This window comes from Diadema antillarum, unplaced genomic scaffold, assembly GCF_040938485.1.
Source record: "Diadema antillarum isolate AM-2024a unplaced genomic scaffold, OU_Dant_1.0 seq00000481_RagTag, whole genome shotgun sequence".
In the NCBI taxonomy this organism is placed as follows: domain Eukaryota; kingdom Metazoa; phylum Echinodermata; class Echinoidea; order Diadematoida; family Diadematidae; genus Diadema; species Diadema antillarum.
The window spans coordinates 2,527,754-2,549,518 of NW_027271445.1; the positions used below are offsets into that span (position 1 = coordinate 2,527,754).

General features: G+C 37.8%; 2 protein-coding genes across 2 annotated transcripts in view; both read right to left on the reverse strand.

The window, feature by feature from the left end:
* LOC139733523 (uncharacterized) overlaps positions 1–21,765 on the reverse strand; it is a 666,293-nt gene that overhangs the window by 356,848 nt on the left and 287,680 nt on the right. The gene's annotated exons all lie outside the window — the stretch shown is intronic.
* Positions 1–21,765, reverse strand: part of LOC139733543 (uncharacterized) — a 63,203-nt gene that overhangs the window by 4,315 nt on the left and 37,123 nt on the right. Inside the window, exons 2-4 of the mRNA XM_071644350.1 lie at positions 16,449–16,742; positions 15,543–15,896; positions 14,916–15,041 (exon numbers count right to left, since the gene is read on the reverse strand). Of these exons, the coding sequence (XP_071500451.1) occupies positions 14,916–15,041; positions 15,543–15,896; positions 16,449–16,572 (604 nt within the window). The 5' untranslated portion in view covers positions 16,573–16,742. The remainder of the gene's footprint in view (positions 1–14,915; positions 15,042–15,542; positions 15,897–16,448; positions 16,743–21,765) is intronic.

The window sequence follows — 21,765 nt, forward strand, 5'->3', positions numbered from 1 at the left end:
ATTTATATATAGCAATCAAATTCAAAATCAGGTCATTCGAATTCACTATCCGAGCATTCAAATGCACTCTTGGACCACTCAAATTCACTATCAGAGCATTCAAATTTAAGAGAGGAGCACGCATTTCATCAATGAGCATTCCAATTCATGTCAAGCTGGCGACGGAATCTCGTCAGTCATTCAAACTCGTGAATAGGCAATCATGTTCCGAATAACTGCATTCAATTTAAATGAAGTCCTGAATTTAGTTAGTTTGGGGCCGTGTATGCATGTGTTTCCTTTTGTATCAACCTACTTACTTGTTAGCCGATCAAATTACCTTTGATATAGTATATAATACATTGATTTTCATCAAAATTTTCTATGAAAAATATGATCTCGAAAAAGTGTTTACTTTCTTTTTTTTGCTGAGTGGGTATATACAATTGTATATGTATATATATATATATATATATATATAAACATGTTGCGAATTCACGTATTGGCTCCAATATAGCGAAGAATCAAGAAATAAACTAGTAATGCATTATTTCGCCAATAAGAATGAGTTTATTGAACAACTCAAATTTTCGGTGGCCTCCACTTTGTTCAGGAGTCTCGACGGGGAATGTCAATACCAAAACATAAATTGAACATGAAGAGCGCGCACTCATATACACAGAATTGGTTGCTATGAGAGTGCGTACCCTTTACAATGATGTTGCCATGTAGACGCAATGTAGTCAAGGTACCCAACGCATAAGGAGGAGGACATTGACATGTGAGATCTGAGAAAAAGAGGAGAAAATAATTGGAGCGTAGCTTTGACATCATCCTTCCTCTTACTGTACCTCCTCTTTGGAAAAGCGCAAGAGTTGAAAAATTGGTCTCCGCCGGGAATCGAACCCAGGTATTTGGCATGGAACGCTAACGCCTTAACCGCTGGGCCACGGAGACATCATAGCGATTCAGGCTGACCTAAGCTCGAATACCGGCCCGACGGACCAACCTTTCAACTCTTTAGCATACGTTCCTTTTTGGGGTAGAGAGTTATGAATACCAACAAGCCGCGTGCCCCAGCTGGATCTGCAATGAGATTCACGTAGCCTGCGGTGAATTGGAATAATGTTTTTATGTCTGTTTGTTTTTGCTTTTTATTTTGCGAAAGAAGTCACCACTAAAATATATATAATATATATATATATATATATATATATATATATATATATATATATATACTAATATATATATACACTCAAAAAAAAAAAGTAAGTTTCCCCCTAACATTTTCGGATATAATTCAAAAAGTATTTTACGGATGTTCATAATTCGAACGAGAGTGGGTAGGGAATTTCATTACTCGTAACATGAATGGCATATCATTGCCACCAGATATCATATTGGTGTAAAAATCGCATTTTATGTCAAAATGCATGGGGAAAAAAGTTGCACTTTAGGCCAAAGGAAGCATATTGTATACATTTCCTATGTAAGTTATCAAATGATCTTTTTTAATTGTGTAATTCTCAGGAATTTCTTCAGGTACAATGTGCTTCCCCTATCAAACAGATGTTATGCATACTTTTTGAACAATAGGCCTTCTCAATATGAAACATATTGGTAGAAGCCATGTGATTTGTAATTCCAATTTAGGTTGATCACATTAATGTGCATGTGGGCATTTTGCATCATGCCCTCAAGTTGAAGATCAGTTTACTGAGGGAAATAGCATCGAACGTATGGAGTGGCCTGCAAGATCCCCTGACTGTAATCCAGTAGAGAATCTTTGGAATATCATTAAGTGGAAAGCGAGCAAGAAGTTGAAAGATGACACTTCACTGAAAGAATTTCAGCGCATCTTGCAGAGAGCGTGATGGGATAACATTGAGCAGCGCCAAGTACAAACTTTAGTTAACAGTATGAGGAGGAGATGGCGGCTGGTCATTGCGGGTGGTGGACATATCAATTATCAGATACTTCACTATATGCTCATGAAAAGAAAGAAATAGAGAAATATGCAATAACCCATGCTTAAATGTTCAGAATCATGAGTGATTGTTTGATTATTTGTGTAAAAGTCATTGCAAATCACTAAAGTGCAACTTTTGTTTCCATGCATTTTGACATAAAATGCATTTTTTCACACCAATAATGATATCTGGTGGCAATGATTTGCCACTCATGTTATGAGTAATAAAATTTTTTATCACTTTCCGTTTGAATTATGAAAATTGGTTGAATACTTTTTGAGATATATCCACAAATGCTGGGGGGGGGGGGAACTTACTTTTTTGCCGAGTGTATATATATATATATATATATATATATATATATATATATATACATTTCATGGATATTATGAGTACATGGTGGCCTAGATGATGTGTGATAATACTGTATGTACAGCGTGGCCTGGAAAGAACGGGACACCTAAGATCTTTTGAACAGCAATATCGTTGCAAATTTGTTACTATATGTTGCATACTATTGGAAAGGCCATTCTTTTTCCATAGGAATGACACAAAGTTGATAAATGCCCTTTACCACAAGATATGAGGACCATTTTGTCAACCCTTACAATTTTCAGAACGTGGTCAATTTTGCACTCTCAGAAGGCGTTTTCACATCAGCCTGATTAAAATCCAAGCTCGAAATATTGTCCGCTATTGCGAATTAGAGGGCTCTTTCATTTCGTATTCACATCAGCCCGAAGAGGGGGTAGCCCGAGTAGTCATGGAAGTTGAAAATTTTAAAATAGCTAATTCGACAGCTGAGTATTATGTGCAAACAACATCAGTAATGTGTGTGTCCTCTCAAAAATTCCTCATGACTTGTGTGCAGTTTGCCTCGATTGATTGGGTCACACATTCTAGGCAAGATGGAATTCATCGCGCTAATTTCTCGAGTCGTTTTCACATTATCAAACAGCGCGTTACTCTCCCGCTCTTTCAGAAATTCCCTGAGTTGGAGTCGAGAAATTTTCTCGATCAGAGCGATACAATTAGCGCGCAAATTTGTGTTCACATTATCAAATAGCGAGCTTTGTCGCTATCGGGAAAATGTCCAAAGTCAGAAAATAGCGCGCTATTCCTAGTGACAGTCACACCGTCCGCCACATTCCACACATTGTGAACGCTACGGATTCTATGACATGCCGAATTCTTGTTGGATTCGATCGGTATCTCTGAGAGTGCAAAATGATCACATTTCTACTATAGGTTTCCCCTCCCAGTTTCGTCAGATTTGCATTTGAATTAATGATAAGGTGTTCAAATTCAAGATATTTTTGTCACTGCTCTCATATTTCATCTAAATTCTTTGAGTATTCAATTTCATTTCATGTCATTCCTTTCAGATTTTATTTCACTAAATTTAGAGAGAAATTCATTCAATTTAACGGTTCAAAGTTGGCATTCAATTTCGAGCCAGCTGGATAGACGTTCAAATTCGCACCAAATACCAGTTTCAATTTCATTTATAGGAACATAACTTCGCACTTTTAACGTTCGAATTCAATCAACATACACAGCCTCCACGGTCCCCTTTTCTCACTGTCATTGAATGGTATGATTTCCTTTTAATTTCAAACTCTCATTTAATCATATCAATTGTATTGTGTGCATTCTTTCCTTTATTTCATTTTCAATCACCCTGACAGTATGATTGTATTTACATTTATATAAAATAGCCATATCCCAGAATATCTTAGGGATCCTATACGTCCAAATTTGCATTTATTCACTTGCTAAACACTTTGGGTGATAAGGCAGTTGGCAGTTGATTCGAAATGAGTATATTATAATAATGGGTCATTAGACCAAAATACAGGGTTGTTTGAATACTTTTGGTAGCATTGAAAAAACTGGGTCATCCCACAAGACCGACACCCACGAGTCATACGGTCCACGAGACCGACATCAATAATAGGTCCACGAGTCATACAGCCCACGAGATATACGGCCCAGGAGTCATACAGCCCATGGGTTCGACACTACGCACAAAAGGCTCATGAGACCGACACTAAGCAAACACAGCCCATAAGACCGACATTAAGCAATAAAGGCTCACGAGACCGACACTAAGCAAAGAAAGCCCACGAGACCGACAGTAGGCAAAGAAGGACCACGAGACCGACAATAAGCAAAAAAGGCTCACGAGACCGACATTACGCAAAGAAAGCCCACGAGACCGACAGTAGGCAAAGAAGGCCCACGAGACCGACAGGATAAACAGCGCCATCTACATGTCAATTACCTGTACAGGGTGTTCCATGAACGGAAAAATAACATGCTGGCGGGTGCAATTTCGTCACGAAATCAAGTGAAAGATGGTAACCATCTACATATGAACGACATAAAATGTGTACTTCTACATACTTCTAGGGGGCCAGGCCTGTCAGGTAGCGACATTGAACATATCAATTAGAAAAATAGAATTGTATTCTTCATGCCCCCCCTCCCCCCAAACAAAAAAAAAGAAGAAAGAAAAAACACAAATGAATTAATAAAAGAGGACAAGAACGATGTATGGATTAATTTGAGAGCTTTGATAATGCCATCGTGCTATTTTTAATAGGCTTTCCCGGTTTTTAGTAAGAAGATAATGGACAGGATGTACCTTTTTACCTCTTCTCTTTCTCGATTCACTAGTTACTTAGGCTATATTAGATATCCTGCCCTCCTGCTTAAACGTTTTGGAGTAAGATCTATTTGTAATTTTCTATGTAACTATAATGTAATTCAACTGATTAAAACGTTTTATATCGCAGGGATTCACCTCGATTTGTGGCTTGTGTTATTCTCCCCTCCAAGCAGTACATTTTTTCGTGAAATACAATAACTGTTTTCATTGATGCATCTTGGGGTTTTTTTTTCCGAATCCCTAACGCTACCTTAATAGACGATTATGTTATTTTCTTAATTAATACTAAATCAACACCCTAGTAAGTTTATTGTGGAAAGATCTATTACACACTTTTACTGAATTTTGTTCATTTTCTTCACAAACACACACCAACGCAGACACAATTAAAGTTTCTGATTATTTCAGGGGATGGGGGCAACTGATGGGGTTACACCCTGTCAACTCTCCTTTTCCATCTCTCATTATCTTTTTATGCCATTATCAGGACACCCTATACAACTTATCGGTCTATAGGTGGCGCTGTTCATCCTGTCGGTCTCGTGGGCCTTCTTAGCTTAGTGTCGGTCTCGTGAACCTCTTTTGCGTAATGTCGGTCTCGTGAGCCTTGTATTAGTCTAGTGGGATTTCTGAAAAAGGGCTCTCTAAAATGGTGTTAGAGGCATTTTTGAGTAAAAGTTGGGAACCGGTCTCTTTTACCTAATTTGAGTATGCTGAATCCGAAAAATCCGGTTCCCAAGCGCAATTCACCGATCTTGACCATCTAATTTGCATAAACAAAATGGTTGCCAAGCTACAGAAATTATCAGTTTCAGATACGCATTTTCTAGCAATTCTTTGCAAACAAGCTGGAAAAAGTGATTTGAAATGTTTGTACAGAGAATAGAATTACCAATTTATAAGGAATAAACGTTTCTCAGGTGGCAAAAAGTATATTTTATTCATAATTATGCAAATTAGGACTGAAATATGCACATATATATATATATATATACATTAACACTGGAAGAGTAATTTTGACAATTAAATACTAAATATGTAGACTTTAAGGTTTTGAGGGTTGGGAAAACTCCGGTTTCCAAGCGAAATTCACCGATCTTGACCATCTAATTTGCATAAACAAAATGGCTGCCCAGCCACAGAAATTGTCAGTTATTCAGTTTCGGACACGGATTTTCTAGAAATTCTTTGCAAACGAGCTGGAAAAAAAAGTGATTTGATATTTTGTGCAAATAATAGAAGTAGCAATTTGAGGGATAAACGTTTCTCAGATGGTAAATAGTATATTCTATTAATAATTATGCAAATGAGTACTGACATGTGCAGATAAATATATATTAACACTGGAGAGTAATTGTTACAATGTTTTTCTTGAGAGGCAAGTTAAACACTAAAGATGTAAACTTTAAGGTTTTGAGGGTTAGGAAAACTCCGGTTCCCAAGCAAAATTCACCGCTCTTGACCATCTAATTTGCATAAACAAAATGGCTGCCCAGCCACAGAAGTTGTGAATTCCAGACACGCATTTTCTACATTTTCTTTTGTAAACGAGCTGGAAAAAAGTGATTTGAAATCTATGTACATAGAATGGAATTAGCAACTTGAGGGATAAACGTTTCTCAGGTGTTAAATAATATATTTCTTTCATAATTATGCAAATTAGTACTGAAATATGCAGATAAATATATATTAACACTGGAAGATTTTTTATATATTTTTTTTTCTCTTGAGAGGGAAGTTAAGAATATTAGATATATACACCTGAAGGTTTGGAGGGTTAGATGAAATCTGAATCCCTTCTCAGTGGTATCAAAATAAATGCAAGTACATATATTGTATCGGTATGCAAATCATATGCAGGCTTCATGAGTTTTATGCGCATGCAGTTCATTCAATAGTCTATATACCCTGGTAAAATTTTGTTTTTCAAATCCTTTGAAATGGTCCTTTTGGATTTTTTTAAAGAATTCAAGTTAGGAACCCGATTCTTAACCAAAAATGATTGCGCTAGGGCTAAAAAAAAAAAAAAAAAAAAAAAAAAAACCCAAAACAAAACAAAAAACGGGTCTTTTTCAAGCGAATGAACTTTAAAATCTAATTTGCATAATACATACAAGATAGCTGCAATATTGCCATAAAATTGTTAATATCATGCAAAATATTTTTAGTACATCGATAATCGCAAAACGAGTTGATGAAAACTCTCTCTACACGGATCATGACTCAACTTTTTATGGGGGGGGGGGAAATGTCATCGAACAATGCCATTTTATTCTATTCATATGCAACATCCATTATTGTATTGTTCCAATATGCAAATCTATAGCATTAGCACGGAATTTCTATTTCCCAGTTAACCAGAGCATGGTAATCATATATATATATATATATATATATATACATATATATATATATATATATATATATATATATATATATATATATATATATATATATATATATATATATATATATATATATATGATAATAAAGATTACATATGATTATATATAACAAACATTCGTCTATAGGTTGAAATGGATAGGTGGTTTTATTCTATTTTGTCTTATGAAGTGTGTTTTTTTTTGGGGGGGGGGTTGTTTTTTTCAAGTCGACGAAAAATACCTTTAATGTCACAACAAACATTATTGATGCCCCAATGAATAAACAAAATTATGTTGCAAGTCCGTTAGATATATAAGACTGGATAAGGATCCATTGGAAAGTTAAGTTTGTAGAATAGCCGCGATCACACACTGGCAAAAGATCAAGAAGTTTAAGATCGCGATCTCCAAGATCTCAAAAGGCGCGGCCAAATTGGCAAAATATCGAAAAGTTTCAGATCGCAGTCTTTAAGATCTTGAAGTTTTTCAAGTGCGTGTGACTGCAAACTTTCCGCGAAACTTCCCACTACAACTAGGGATATTTCATTTTATAATGCTGTCCTCTCCAAACTTCTCGATCTCTTGTCAGTGTGACCGGACAACAAAAGATCATGAAGACGTCGCGATCTTAAACTTTGCGATCTTTTACCACTCTGACCGCGCCTTATCATGATAAACTTTAATAACGATGTTAGAATAGCAGTGAGTGAGAAGAAATGGAAAAAAAAAAGACGTGTGGCACACATCCACCTATATTATATCCTTCTAGGCCTACATCTGTTATAAGAATGTAACTTAGTCAACTTCCAAGACAGTTCGAACTCTGAAATTGCATCGGCCAGTGCAATCTGCGAAATAAGGGGTTTACACCTTCCTGTTCCTTTTTGTTTTTGTTTTCAGTATACTTGGATAACATGCCGCCAGTGATAACCACCAAGTATGATGCATTTCAATTTATTCTTAACTGGACGACGCCACGCTCCCTTGTCTGTCTGACTTCTGATATCAGATCATAGAAATGACATTCTTAGCAAACAGACCTCTATAGCTTTAAGGACCAGCAGATTGTAAGAAATAAGGAATAATTAATACTCATTAGAAACCATGTTACATACAGATGATTCCACTTCATATCAGACGTAAATGGATGCCATTTTGCCTCTCATTATATGGTTTATCAAGTATAGTTTTTGAATATCCACATTGTCACTTGAATTTCTGCCCAAGAATTAGGATATGGATCTTTTCATGGAGGACCTGGGTTTTCCATTACCTTGCGAACATGAAGTTACTTTTGATCCCTTGAGAGATAACATCTATCCGATAGCTACCTTAAGGAGGCCTTCTTCCGTATAGATACTGGAGTTGTGCTTTTTCTGCCAGACTGATACTGACGGTAGCACTCACAATGACTCACAATCATCAAGGATGCTGCTTGTTCGAGAAAAAAAAAACTAAAGGGTTCCAAGAACATGGTTGTTATCAGTCGTCTTTATAAGAATAAACTTATATTCGATTCAAAAGATGCATCACACAAGCTCGTTTGGCACAAAATATGTTCCGCCATTTTACCGACAAAAGTATACTGGACGCTCGAAAAGCAGTCCAACGACAATACTCCAGTATCTTTAAAAAAAATAAAAAAGGAAGAAAATCCTGCTCACTGTGCCAGACCTGGGCCCCGTTGCAAGAAAGTTGCAATCAATTGCAAATAATTGCTAATTTTGAAACACCCATTCTGATTGGCTCAGGGTCTGCCCTATTAAGAAGACATGCATGGAACAATGATTTTGATTGGCCAGTGACAATCATTTGCAAGTTGCGTTTAAACGCAAAGTTTCTTGCAACGGGGCCCTGATCTTTCTTCACCAGTAGACATTGGATGGGAACGTTTTGATCTGATCTACAGCCTGTACAACTGATATATCTAGCTCCAATCCTGCAAATTTGCCTTGAGGTGATTTCATGTGCATGCGAAAGCATTGCAGAACATTTCGATGCAAATGTCACAAATTAGGCCTACGATGTACAGCAGTGTGTGCATGTTAGCAACAATGTGATGATGCAAACCTTGCATGAATGCAGATCAATTTAGTTCGATTGAGAAATAGACTTTTTGACTCAGATTATGAATCTTTTCAGCCAAAATATATAGGTGTTGATGACTAGAATTACAAAGTTCATCCTACGTTTCTGTTTCCGACACTGTCCGAGATACCAGGATTTTTCTTACAATTTTTTTTTTTGCTTGAGCCTGCAGAGTGGGTGAAGAGATAGATTAAAAAAAAAAAAACATAAATTATGACGAGATTTATGAAATTGCCACTTGATTTTAAATTCAACAGATTGAAAATAATTATAAACAAATCTATCCAATGAAAACGACAAAGTACAGGGTGGAAAAAGCGACCTTGCACTAATCCATAGAGTAATGTATAGTGATGTGATTGTTCGATAACTTTGATGGCAAGACCTTGTTTTGGTAGTGAATATGCATATAGAAAATGGGTGAATATTTGCATAATTTATTATGCAAATGAGATAATAGATGTGTGTTGTTTACTAGTTGCAGTTAATTTTTGCATCTCTTAATCACACCAGGAATCATTAACAGGTCTTGATATTGTTATAACTGTTATGAAACATATTCATGCTTATATTGCGGCAGTGCGTTGTAGAAGCTCGAAACCTGCTTGGTCTACGGCCTCTTGAATATCAATTTGCAAAACATATTTCATTTTAGTATCATTCAGTTCTCCTTTATTGATTGATTCCAGTACTTGATTTACTTCGGACTCTGACGACATCATTATGTGCAACGTGTTTGCCCGATATCTTAGCTGCATTTTAGTACGCCAAGGTACATTTTGTTAGCAAGACTTTGTTTTAGGGAATATATCCATAGAAAATTTGTATAATCTATATGCAAATTAGATTATTGGGGTATTTCTAATAACTGTGTTTTTTTTCTTGTATCTCCTTTATCACAAAAGAATCATCAACTTACGTCTTGATATTATAACTATAATGATTCAGATTCATATATCGCGGCAATGCGTTGTAGAATCTCGAAGCCTGTCGTAGTAAAGCCTCTTGCGTACCAATTTGCATACGTTATTACAAATATTGTTATTCATTTTTTTATTCTGAATTGGTTGATTCCAACACTCGATTTTCCTCGGACTCAAATGACACCATGAACACTTTGTTTGACCGATAGCATATCTATATTTTTCACTACGCCAAGTTACATTTTAATAGCAAAACTTTGTTTTAGGGGAAAATATGTTGAGAAAATGGAAAAATATTTGCATAATTTATTATGTAAATGAGATGCATGTTTTGTTTTAATACATAAGGTTGGTTCTTGTATCTCTTTAGCGCACTAGGAATCGTGAACCGGTCTTGATACAATGACAACTATCTTCAGAATTATGATTCAGATCCATATATTGCAGCAATGCGTTGTAGAATCTAGAATCCTGCCAGTTATGTATCCTCTTGTGTACCAATTTGAATAGATATTTGCATAAGTGTAAGTCAATTCTTGAATTGATTGAATTCTTTTGAATTGATTTATTTTGATTCGACTCCGGCGACACAAAGTACTCTTTGTTTGCCCGGTAACTTGTTAAAATGATTAGAAACAGAAGTGAACACGTACTATACATGTGCATATATATGCGGTAATGCATTACTGTATCAGCGGCAACGCCTAATTTGCATATTTCACTTCTTAATTTGCATATATAAGTGAAAGCTATGAACAAATGATGACCTAGATTTTGTCTTTGCACCTTAATTTCTGAAATTACTACTATTTCTGCATGTCTAGGGAGATGATATGAAAATTAGATCATCGAAACACCTTAAAAAGCAATGAATTGGCGGCCATTTTGTTTATGCAAATTAGATGCTCTTAGACTCAAAATTCCGCTTGGGAACCGGCATTTTTGGATTCAGCGTACTTGAATTATTCAAAATAGACCGGTTCCCAACTTTTACTAAAAAATGCCTCTAACAGTCATATTTTCCCCAAATCCCACTAGACTATATGCATAGCGTCGGTCTCGTGGGCCTTTTAAGTGTAGTGTCGGTCTCGTGGGCTTTGTTTGCTTAGTGTCGGTCTCATGAGCTTTATTAGTCTAGCGGGCGACGTATTTTTAGCCTAAATCAGTGATTGGCAGTCAACAGAGGGCGCGACGATGTGGAAGTCAAGTTGACTAAAAATACGTCTAGTAAGAAACCTCTGAATAGAGGCGTGGAACCGGGTGTGGCATGACAGTTGTCAGTCGTCAACTCTCGAAGTTTTATTGGCTGAGCATCGGATGTCAATCAAAACACGTCGCAGAGCCCGAAGAAATGCTACAATAGTCTACTCTCCCAGTTATACTACAGATAATCTTTCAACAAAAATAAAGTTTGCCTGTCTCTTTCAGCTTACTACAGTATTTTTTTCACTCTTCTCCATTCTTTTTAAGGTGTATTACATTTTACCCTACTTCAAATAGAAAAGAGTGATGGTAATCAGTGCAACTGACTTCAGTTGTAAATCTATGAGGGTTTTGCACGTGGAAACTACGCCCAAATAACTGCCGAATGCAAACCTTCAATTATTGGAGTAAAGTCTACTTGATATATACTTTAATTGTACGTTTCGGAAATGTATCTGATATCATTACTCCCCTTTATCATTTCTAACCTTGAGTTACCATATATTTTTGTATTAAACTTTGTAAGATATTTGCTTAACATCAATAAAGCTGCCGTCAAGACATCAATCTCTATATCGGAGCACCGTAGACTTTAAACAGGCATTTTCTGACGTGTTCACGCGTGATCATACTGTCACGGAAGAACACGTCCGCGGTACATGGGCGTCCAAGGGGAAAACAAAGAGGAGCTGCGACACAAAAAGATTCCTGCAAAGCCAAAGGCACAGGTGAACTATGGTGCATCCTTTGCAATCATGAAATTACGAGATGCCATCTACGTGGTGCTGGCAACAAGTAATGATAAACCGATTCAATCTGAATTAGTCCATGGGCCAAGACCCGAAAAATGGGTTGTTGGTACCATCTGAGGTGGCACAACCTTTTTGGTGTCAGTTTGTTTGTCGGGCATAGATATGCTTATCAAGCTATGATAGCATTTCCAAATGAGTAGCTTAGTCATAATAAATGAATTTTAAACCAATTTGGTCTCGTTTTTATATCCCTATACAAGTTGTACTTCCGAATCGAAACTAAACCGCTATACAAAAAAGAGCACTGCCTTCTGTATGTCCACAGGTGTTCTGTTGTAAACGCGGTGCGCTTAGTCTTTATTCAAGGCAGCGAAGGGAATATCCAAAGGGTTATGATGTCCACAGCTGTCACGCGGTGCGCTTAGACTTTATCTAGACCAATGTACCGTTATCATATCTAAAGTTCCTCTTAAAAGGGATTATCTATACTGTTTTTATACTACCCTATCAACAAATACATCAGTTTTAAACAAAATCACTCTGTTCATTTACAATATCATTCATTATAATGTATCGTAGTGTACCGGTACATTGTTTTTGCATTATCTTATATTGTTGGAGGGAAATAAAGCAACATTGGCGTGGTATCAGCGTTTTCACCGTAGCGTTTTCGCCGGAAAATGATAAATAATTGAAAGATACGGTAAAATTCACGAGGAATTGCTTTTGTTGTTGTTGTTGTTTTTAGATAAAAGGATAAACACTGTATCATACGCTTTGGATATTCCCTTCGCCGTCTAGAATAAAGACTAAGCGCTGTGGACATCATAATCTTTGGATATTCCCTTCGCTGCCTTCAATAAAGACTAAGCGCACCGCGTTTACAACAGAACACCTGTGAACATACCATAGAGCTGCATTTTACAGCTCTATGGAACATACAGAAGACAGCGCTCTTCTTTGTATAGCGGTTAGTTTCGATTCAGAAGTATAGGGATATAACAACGAGACCAAATTGGTTAAAAATTCATTTTCTATGACTAAGCTACTCATTTGGAAATGCTTTCATAGCTTGATAAGCATATCTATGCCCGACAAACAAAATGACACCAAAAAGGTTTTGCCACCTCAGATGGTACCAATATCTGGCCTGGCCCATGGACTAAATCACATTTTATTACAATGCATATGAGGACATCTTTGTGGCCATTCTGTATGCATATTATGTATTGCTAAATTGAGTATCATCAACAAGCTAACAACTGTGGTAAAATACACATACAAACACGCACGCACACACACACACACACACACACACACACACACACACACACACACGAACAAGACGTATTACGCAACTGAGGAACAACACGCAAGATTTGTGTCCATGTCCAAATCGCTAGAAGTGACACGTATGGCTCTGCTAAAGAGTCTTGTACGATTTTTTTCACCTGGAAGATCTCGTTTAGAGGTAAGGCGTGGTTGTTAAAATAACATTCACATGATTCGACCTGTCAAAAATAAATTATACTCGTATTTTCTGACAAGATTTCAGAAATGATTATGTTCCTTCGTGTCCTTTCTGGGATGCATCATTCCAAGGATCATTAATCTGATAATAAAATCAGGTTCGTTATTCCGAAAACGAAATATTCTTCTTTTAGTTACAAAATACGTTGATGTGACACCAATAATAAAAGGTTGAATATTATGCATTAAAAATTGAACGAAAACACGCACACGTATTCATGCCTACACACGTGCACACACATGCATTGACACACACAAAGACAAGTATAATGACAAACATACACAAACTAAAAAGGTCAAAAATAAAGCACTCGTGTATGTGCTGATAATCCCCTTTGAAATACGGCCCAAATCATAGATCAGCCCCTCCCCACTCTCATAACTCAAATGCATCAGACATGCAGATGTAAACCAAGTATGACAGAAAAAGGCAGCAACGGTGACGAAATTAAATCAGCCCACAATGTGCTTATCTAATGCCTCAACTTATTTTCCACTTTGCTTAGAGTAGCAAGCTTCTGAATGTGCTTTATCAAGACGTTTTGTCCAAGACACACTTGCTTTGGATTGCAGGGTCAAATACCTCAGACAGTTGGTATATAATGCGCTATCTTTCGGCCAGATATTCTATGAGAAATACAAACCTGAAATAGCGTTTACTTTTCTTTTTTTTTTTGCTTAGCGCATATGTGACCCTGCACCTCAAAACAAACAAAAAGTCGCCAGACATGAATTTTTAGTTAAGTCCATATTCTAAAAGAGCAGACTTTATGCTTTAAAATTATGTATACCTCAAATCAAACGGACTCTCCTAACCTTTCTAAATATTGGGGGAAAAAACAAAAACTCAGAAAAAAAGTGTGAACTGAGAAAAGAGGCCATGAAGTACATCGTCTATTCAAGCGCTTAATCTTTACCAAACCGTGCTGGATGTGCGATGAATGGGACAAAAAAACAGGAAGTAAGCCATAGATCTGGTGATCTGATGAAATTGGGTGGGAAAGCCTAAAATATTAGGCCCAAATAAGAGCATTATATGTATTCCTAAAACTTGATCAATGTGAAATGGTTATTGTAAACTGTTCTTTATTTATATGGTTTTATTTGCTTGCCGGCAACTTATTTAGTTACCATATTTTTATCCCGCGATTTAGTATTTTCCTTTGGAGGTGATTTGTTTGATATTCTTTACTTATATGTTACATGATTATTACGTAAAATGCATTTATTACAATACAATTTCTACCATTTTTCGTAGGGTAGATTTTGTAACAATGATTGTCGTACAGAATGTAATTTTTCTTCGGGGGTTAAAGCAGATTAAAATGTTCACTTTAAATAATTAGCAGTGGAGCACTGCTCACCTCAATCTCACGCATAATTGGCATCAAACACTTAGGAAAACAAATCAACACCTTTTTGCGGTAGGTAGTCCGGATGATTTTTCTGAAGATAGTTTCCAACGAAGAGAAAAAGGATGAATATGACAACAGGCACACCAATGGCGAGTCCAACGATGAGACCCCAGTCAACATGTTTTCCTGAAAGTTAGAATGAATATGGAGTGAAAATGTTTTCATTTTTGAATAGATTAAGAAGATAGCTAAAACAAAAACAAAAACATATTATTTAGGGCCTATACCGCTATACTATACGCGACGTTAGTGCTGTTTGTGTCAGTCCCAAAGAAGTGATTACTTACATGTGCATTACGCTTGATATTGTGTCAAAACATATAATTCAGAGGAGATGCTGCGAAAAAAAAAACACGGTTCTAATTACCTTTGTTTCATTTCATTATGTTATGAATTGCTTTTTGCCGTCTTCTCTCTTTTAGATTAAAAAAAAAGGTGTTACATGTTTGTATTATGCATATATACGTATACATGGTAAAATAAACAATCGTATGTGATAATGGTAGTTTACTCAAAAATATCGTATCGGATTAGGACCTATAATTTCCCGTTACAAACCTAAATCCCGACATTTGTTTAGGTACAAGAGCTTGTTTACCCGATGTAAATGAGAAAAAAAAATGGCACCTTTCAAGAGACCTGGTACAGGCAGAACGCTGATTTCTACGGTTGACGTCCCATTCAGCGAGTCACCGGTAGCCACGCACATGAATGTTTGCTCTGTCCCATGTTTAGCTGATACAGTGATTGTCTCGAACCTCTCGTATGTGCCGTCAGAAAGTGTGTTCTGTTGTGAAACCACGGAATTTAGTCTCTTTCCCGACTCCTCGATCCATAGCATGGAAATGTTAGGTTTGAATCCACTCACCACACAAGTAAGATTTGAAGGAGGGGTGTTGGAGGGAGATTGATATGTACATCGGCTTTGACGAGATTGACTTCTATCAGCACATTCCTCAATCGTATGTCCAGATGCCATCGCTGGGAAAATAGGAAAATCAATTTCAAAATTACGCGAATTTCTTATTTGATTTCATATTACTGCTGTTGTTTGATTTTTTTTTTTTTTTTTTTTTTTTGCTCAGCAAAGAATTGAGATACATTTAGCGGACTTCATCCTTTTTGTGGAGAGAGTTTCATTTTTTATCGTGATATCTGATTTTCTTTTCTTCAAATTTAATTTGAGTTGATTTGGGCATTATCTATTCCTACAAGAATTTAGCAGAACGTCAATTTAACAAGGTTGATTGCCATTTGAAAAGTGAAAACACACTGAAATAATTATGTCAATGTTGGATATAAATGTACAGCATTTCCCTTTAAAGTATAAAATAAATACGAAGGGGTGTTTTACGACGTAATACGTCCTAGAGTGACTACAGTTTGGTAAGCCCTAAAATCGTGCGTAACTTCCGCGTATCGTTGAAGCCTGTTACACAAAACTCATGTGTAAGTCTGTCAAAGTAATATACGAACATTTGCTCAAAGTCTTAAACCATGCTTCTCAGTATATTTTGTCCCAATGCGACTTACAGCTAATCGTCACGATGGTGGTATTCTTGGACGTCTGCTGATCTCCTAGTGCCACTTCGCAATAGTAAAGACCTTCATCTGCCACCCGCAGGTCGGTGATGACGAGGCTGAAATCATTTTCCATGTTGAAACGTTCCTTCCTGCTTTCATATGTCCCATCGTTGAATGTAGCTACGGGCTCCCTCAGCTCATCGTTCCAATACACAATGCGAGGATCCTCCTGAATGTCACAGCGTAGTCGAATGTTTTCCCCTTTCCATCCCCGAACAGTGGGGGCAGTACCTACCACAAACGCTTAAGATAGAAATTCTCGAGTGTCTTAATGCGTGTATATTACAAAATTCGTTCCGTTTTCTTTCGTTCATTTATATAAGCTCGGCAATAAGATTCAGTCAAGGCTGTTTTTCTTTATGTTCGTTTCGGATAAAAACATACTGAAATTTAGTAAATAATACAAACATGCTTTAGATTAATAGAAAATAGATTATACAAAAAGTAAACCCCCCCAAAAAAAAAAAATGTGAAAAGCAATACGAGATAATCGTAAGTCCATAATGAAATAAACAAATAGATTATATAATCATACAACATTACTGGGTTGATGCTTCTTATCACTATAAATCACAAGTTACACTGTATTTTTAGTTGTATTTTTCAAGCTATCGAATTGTATGTTTGTTTGTTTTTTAATATTTTTGCGCAAAGCTTGTGTCCGCATTGTTGTGAGACTGCCGTGCAGCCATGCCTTTCAAATCATTTCTTTTTTTTACAAATCTCTTAAGTAATCTAGCCTTTTATATAGTTTTTATGCCTCTGCCACGTAGTGGTGCCGGAGGCATTATGTTTTCGGGTTGTCCGTCCGTCCGTCTGTAATGAATTTTGTGGACAGCGTAACTAAAAGAACCTTTTGAGGTATCGTAATGAAACTTGTATGTGTATTAGGGGGTGAAGTTGTGTCTTTTGGGCATACATGCTCGAGGTCAAAGGTCAAAAGGTCAAGGTCAAATACGTAAAATTTCACTATTTCCACCATATTTGTGTAATGCCTGAAGATATTTTCTTGAAACTTAGTGTATACATGTATTACCCAATTGAGATTCTCTGGTGAAAGTTTGGGGTCATGAGGTCAAAGGTCAAAGGTCAAAAGGTCAAGTAAAATATGAAAACTTCACTTTTTTCTTAAACTTTTTTCTTTAACTTGGAAATTGTTCAAGGTAACTTCATGGAACATCCGTACTGACTGGCAGTGATTATCTAGAGAATTTAAGGTTCATGGGGTCAAAGGTGAGAGGTCAAAGGTCAAGGGCAACACTTCAAAATTTTACTATTTCCCTCATTTATGCAGTGCCAGCAGGATTTTGTTTTTGTTACACTTGGTGTATGCATGTATAACCTGATAGAGATTCTCTGGAAACTTTCTTTTTTTTTCTTCTTTTTTTGCCTCAAAGGTCAAAAGGTCAAAGATCAAGTGAAAGTGCTGAACTAACTCTTTCCTCCATATCTCGGAAGTGGCTCCAGTTATCTTGAAACTTTCTACATACTTATGCATGTTCTGCCTGACGGTGATTATCCTATGAATTGTAGGGTCAACGGCCAGATGAAAATGGTAACAATGTATTTTTCAATACAGAAATTGCACTCTTTCTCTATACCTTGAAAATTACTCCATGCATAAACTTATGAATGGGTCAAAGTCAAGTTAAAGTCCTTAAATCCCCAAATACATGCTCTACTATTTATCCAATTGCACCTAGGTCAAGGATGGTGAACATTCAACACTTTTGTGACAAGCTTGTCATTATTTGATATTTTACCAATTTTGTGAAAATGTAATCACACATTGTCCACGAGTACTATAGACCTATTAGGAGAATCATGCATTATGGCGGAGGCATACCAGTCGCCTTAGCGACATTTCTAGTTGTTTATGCTTCGCATGCATTGACAAACGTTTTAAAGACAATTGCAAGCTCTTTATGATGTAACTTTTACGATATTTCATTTTCCCTTTTTTTTGCGTCCAAATGGCCAGTAACTACATTACATTCAAGGTCTCAGAGGCATGAGTCGTATACATAACCATGACAATGGGGGTATAATTAGAAACGACACGGAAAAATTAAGGCAAGTGACAAAATGTGTCTCGCCCATTTGCGTAGAAGAAATTGATGTTTTACTTAAATTGACCATACCTACGACCTTTGACCTTGTGGTGACCTTCAACTTACGGGACATTAACCAGCCATGTTTGGTCACAAACGAACATATGGACCTAACGTTATGAGCCATAATCGAAATGTGCATTAAAAACTCAGCATTGGGTCATAAAAGCTAGTTGACCCCTGTTTGTGACCTATGATCTTCTAGTGATATTTAACACTCTTAAGGACACCTATCATCCAAGTTTGGCCACAAACGGAAATATGCAATATATCAAAAGCCAGGAGCCATGATCGAAACGCGCCGTAAATTCTCAACATTGGGCAATAAAGTTCATTGACCCCTGCGCCTGTTAACATTGACCTTGAGGTAACTTTGAATTACCACTCTTCCCTCCAAATTTGATTACGTGTTTTATTGACTTGAAACAGTCCCACTTGTTTATGGTAGCAGAATATTTTGATGTCGATTATTATTGAACAATCTCCCTTAAGGTCCTGCAGGCGATCCCTTAGCCTTCCCGCACCTCCTGTTGGCTCGACAACATCGCTTGGCATGCAATTACTACGCAAGTATATGCGACATGCACGGAATTTCGAGTGAAGCTTTATGGCCCAGTCACAATGTCGGCGATCTGTCGAGGATTAGTTTTGGCCGGGGGTCGTCGTAGAAAATAAAGAATCCTTGAACAATCCTAGCAATAATCCTAATAAAAGTAGAGCAGTCACATTGTCTGAGATTTTTTCAAGGATTTTGACACTGTTTTGTCGAAAAATCGTGGGATTAGCCTCCGATCGCCTCCGATTGCATCGGAGACGATCGGAGACGATATCTGCGATCGTCTTTTCTTTTAATTCAAAATCTTCAAAATCTTCTGTCACAGCCTCCTGCAGCAAGAGCTTCTCAAACTTTTAGCGATCCGGTCGGAGGCGCCCTTATATACACGGCGATTTACTACGATTCCACCGTACGAATCGTCGGAGACGATCACAGAAAGCGTACGAATCGTCGCGGGGCGCCTCCTATTCAGTCGGAGGGTGCCGGAGACTACTCGCAGACATTGAATCTCAACCTGAATTTCCAATCCCACACAGAATCTTGCAACTAGTCTCAGATTACTCGGAGGACGCCTCCGATTAATCGGAAGGCATCGTAGGTCATCGGATATTGTGTCTGGGTTGCCAAAAATGGGTGAAAAATCTTGCGAGCAATCCTGCAATTTTAAGTTCAAAGTTAGGGACCGCGACGGGTGTGGCGATGCCAAAAAAAAATCTGCGACAAGCCGCAGGCGTCCGTAGAGCGCCTCCGACGGGTGCAAAATCGTGAGATCTGTCTCAAGATTTTGTTGAAATTTCCCGGGTTTTACCCATCGCCGACGCATTGCAACTGATTTGTGACTGGCCCATTAGTTGTAGGTGACGCGCCATATGATCCGCCCATCAATTGTTTCGTGAATTGCGACAAATTTTCCGCGAAAAAAAAAAAGAATCAGCGACGTTTGCTCCTACTACATTTGCTCGGATGACCTTTGCTCCTCCGACATTTTGTTCTTCCGACGTTTGCTCCGTCGACCTTACTTGTTCTCAAAGTATACCGGGGTTCCAGAAGATTTATTCATGAAAAGGGTCACACTTTTTAATGGTCCCGTTGTAGGATGTGGCCAAGGGTCAATAAAATGAATTGCTGGCAAGTCACATCCTGTACCGTAAGCCTAGGGGCCACAAAAAGGGGCCCCGAAAAATGGATTCATTCAGCCGAAGGAGGTCACGGACAAGAGTTGGTGGATATTGTTCCTTTGGGTGTACTTATCATGAAACCAGTAACGCCAGCTATTTTATCCTGTACGGGGCCCCAGACAGTAGCCCCAAAGGGCCCCACAAATATGGTGTAATTCTGCAGAAAAGGGTCACGGCTAATTTCTTTTGCAATGGAAGTAGTTCCCATCAGAGATATCCAAAACACCAATGCCAGCTATGCTATCCGTACGGGGCCCCAGAAAGTAGCCTCAAAGTGCCCCACCCCCTATAGGTATACGTACAAACACACACAAACATTGATTTTATTCAGCTGAAAAGAGTCACGGCTAATTTCTTTTGCAATGGAAGTAGTACCCATCAGAGATATCCAGAACACCAAAGCCAGCTATTTTATCCTGTACGGGGCCCCAGACAGTAGCCCCAAAGTGCCCCTCCCCCCCCCCCCCCCCCCACACACACACACATTAGTTTAATTCAGCTAAAAAGGGTCACGGCTTATTTCTTTTGCAATGGAAGTAGTACCCATCAGAAATATCCCAAATCCAGTTATTTTATGATGCACGGTCCAAGAGAGTAACCCCAAATTGCCCCCCCCCCCCCCCCACAGACATTGATTTTATTCAGCTGAAAAAGGTCACTTCTAATTTCTTTTGCAATGGTAGTAGTACCCATCAGAGATATCCAAAATACCAAAGCCAGTTATTCTATCCTGCACGGGGCCCGAGACAGTAGTCCCTAATTGCCCCCTTCCCCCCTCCCCCTTCCGATACACACACACACATTGATTTTATTAAGCTGAAAAGGGTCATGGCTACTTCTTTTGCAATCGGAAGTAGTATTCTTCAGAGATATCGAAAACACTAAAGCCAGTTATTTTATCCTCTACTGGGTCCCTGACAGTGGCCCCAAAGTGCCCTCCTCCCACACATACACACACACACACACATATTAGTTTCATTGAGCTGAAAAGGGTACGGCTAATTTCTTTTGCAATGGAAGTCGTACCTATCAGAGATGTCCAAAACATCAAAGCCAGTTATTTCATCCTGCGCAGGACTCCAGACAGTAGCTCCAAATTAAAATAACAAGACAGGGTAACCAACGTGCCACTTAACAGTTGTGGCTACAGTTGGTGTGCAAAACTATAAGAATGAATAAACCAGAATTTGCGTTAACTCTGCGTTTACAAGTTGATTGATTGTATTTGGGTCTTAAAAGAGATGAGTGTTGTTGCCGTTCGAATGTGGGTTGGGAGTTTGTTATGAATACCGGGTGCTATGAAAGAAAAAGATCGCTTTTTAAATTCGGTGTTGGGTTTTGGAATGAACAGTGGATTTAGAGTAGAATGACGGGTGACATAGGACGTTTTGTGGCAAGATCATTCAGGTAATCGGTGCTAA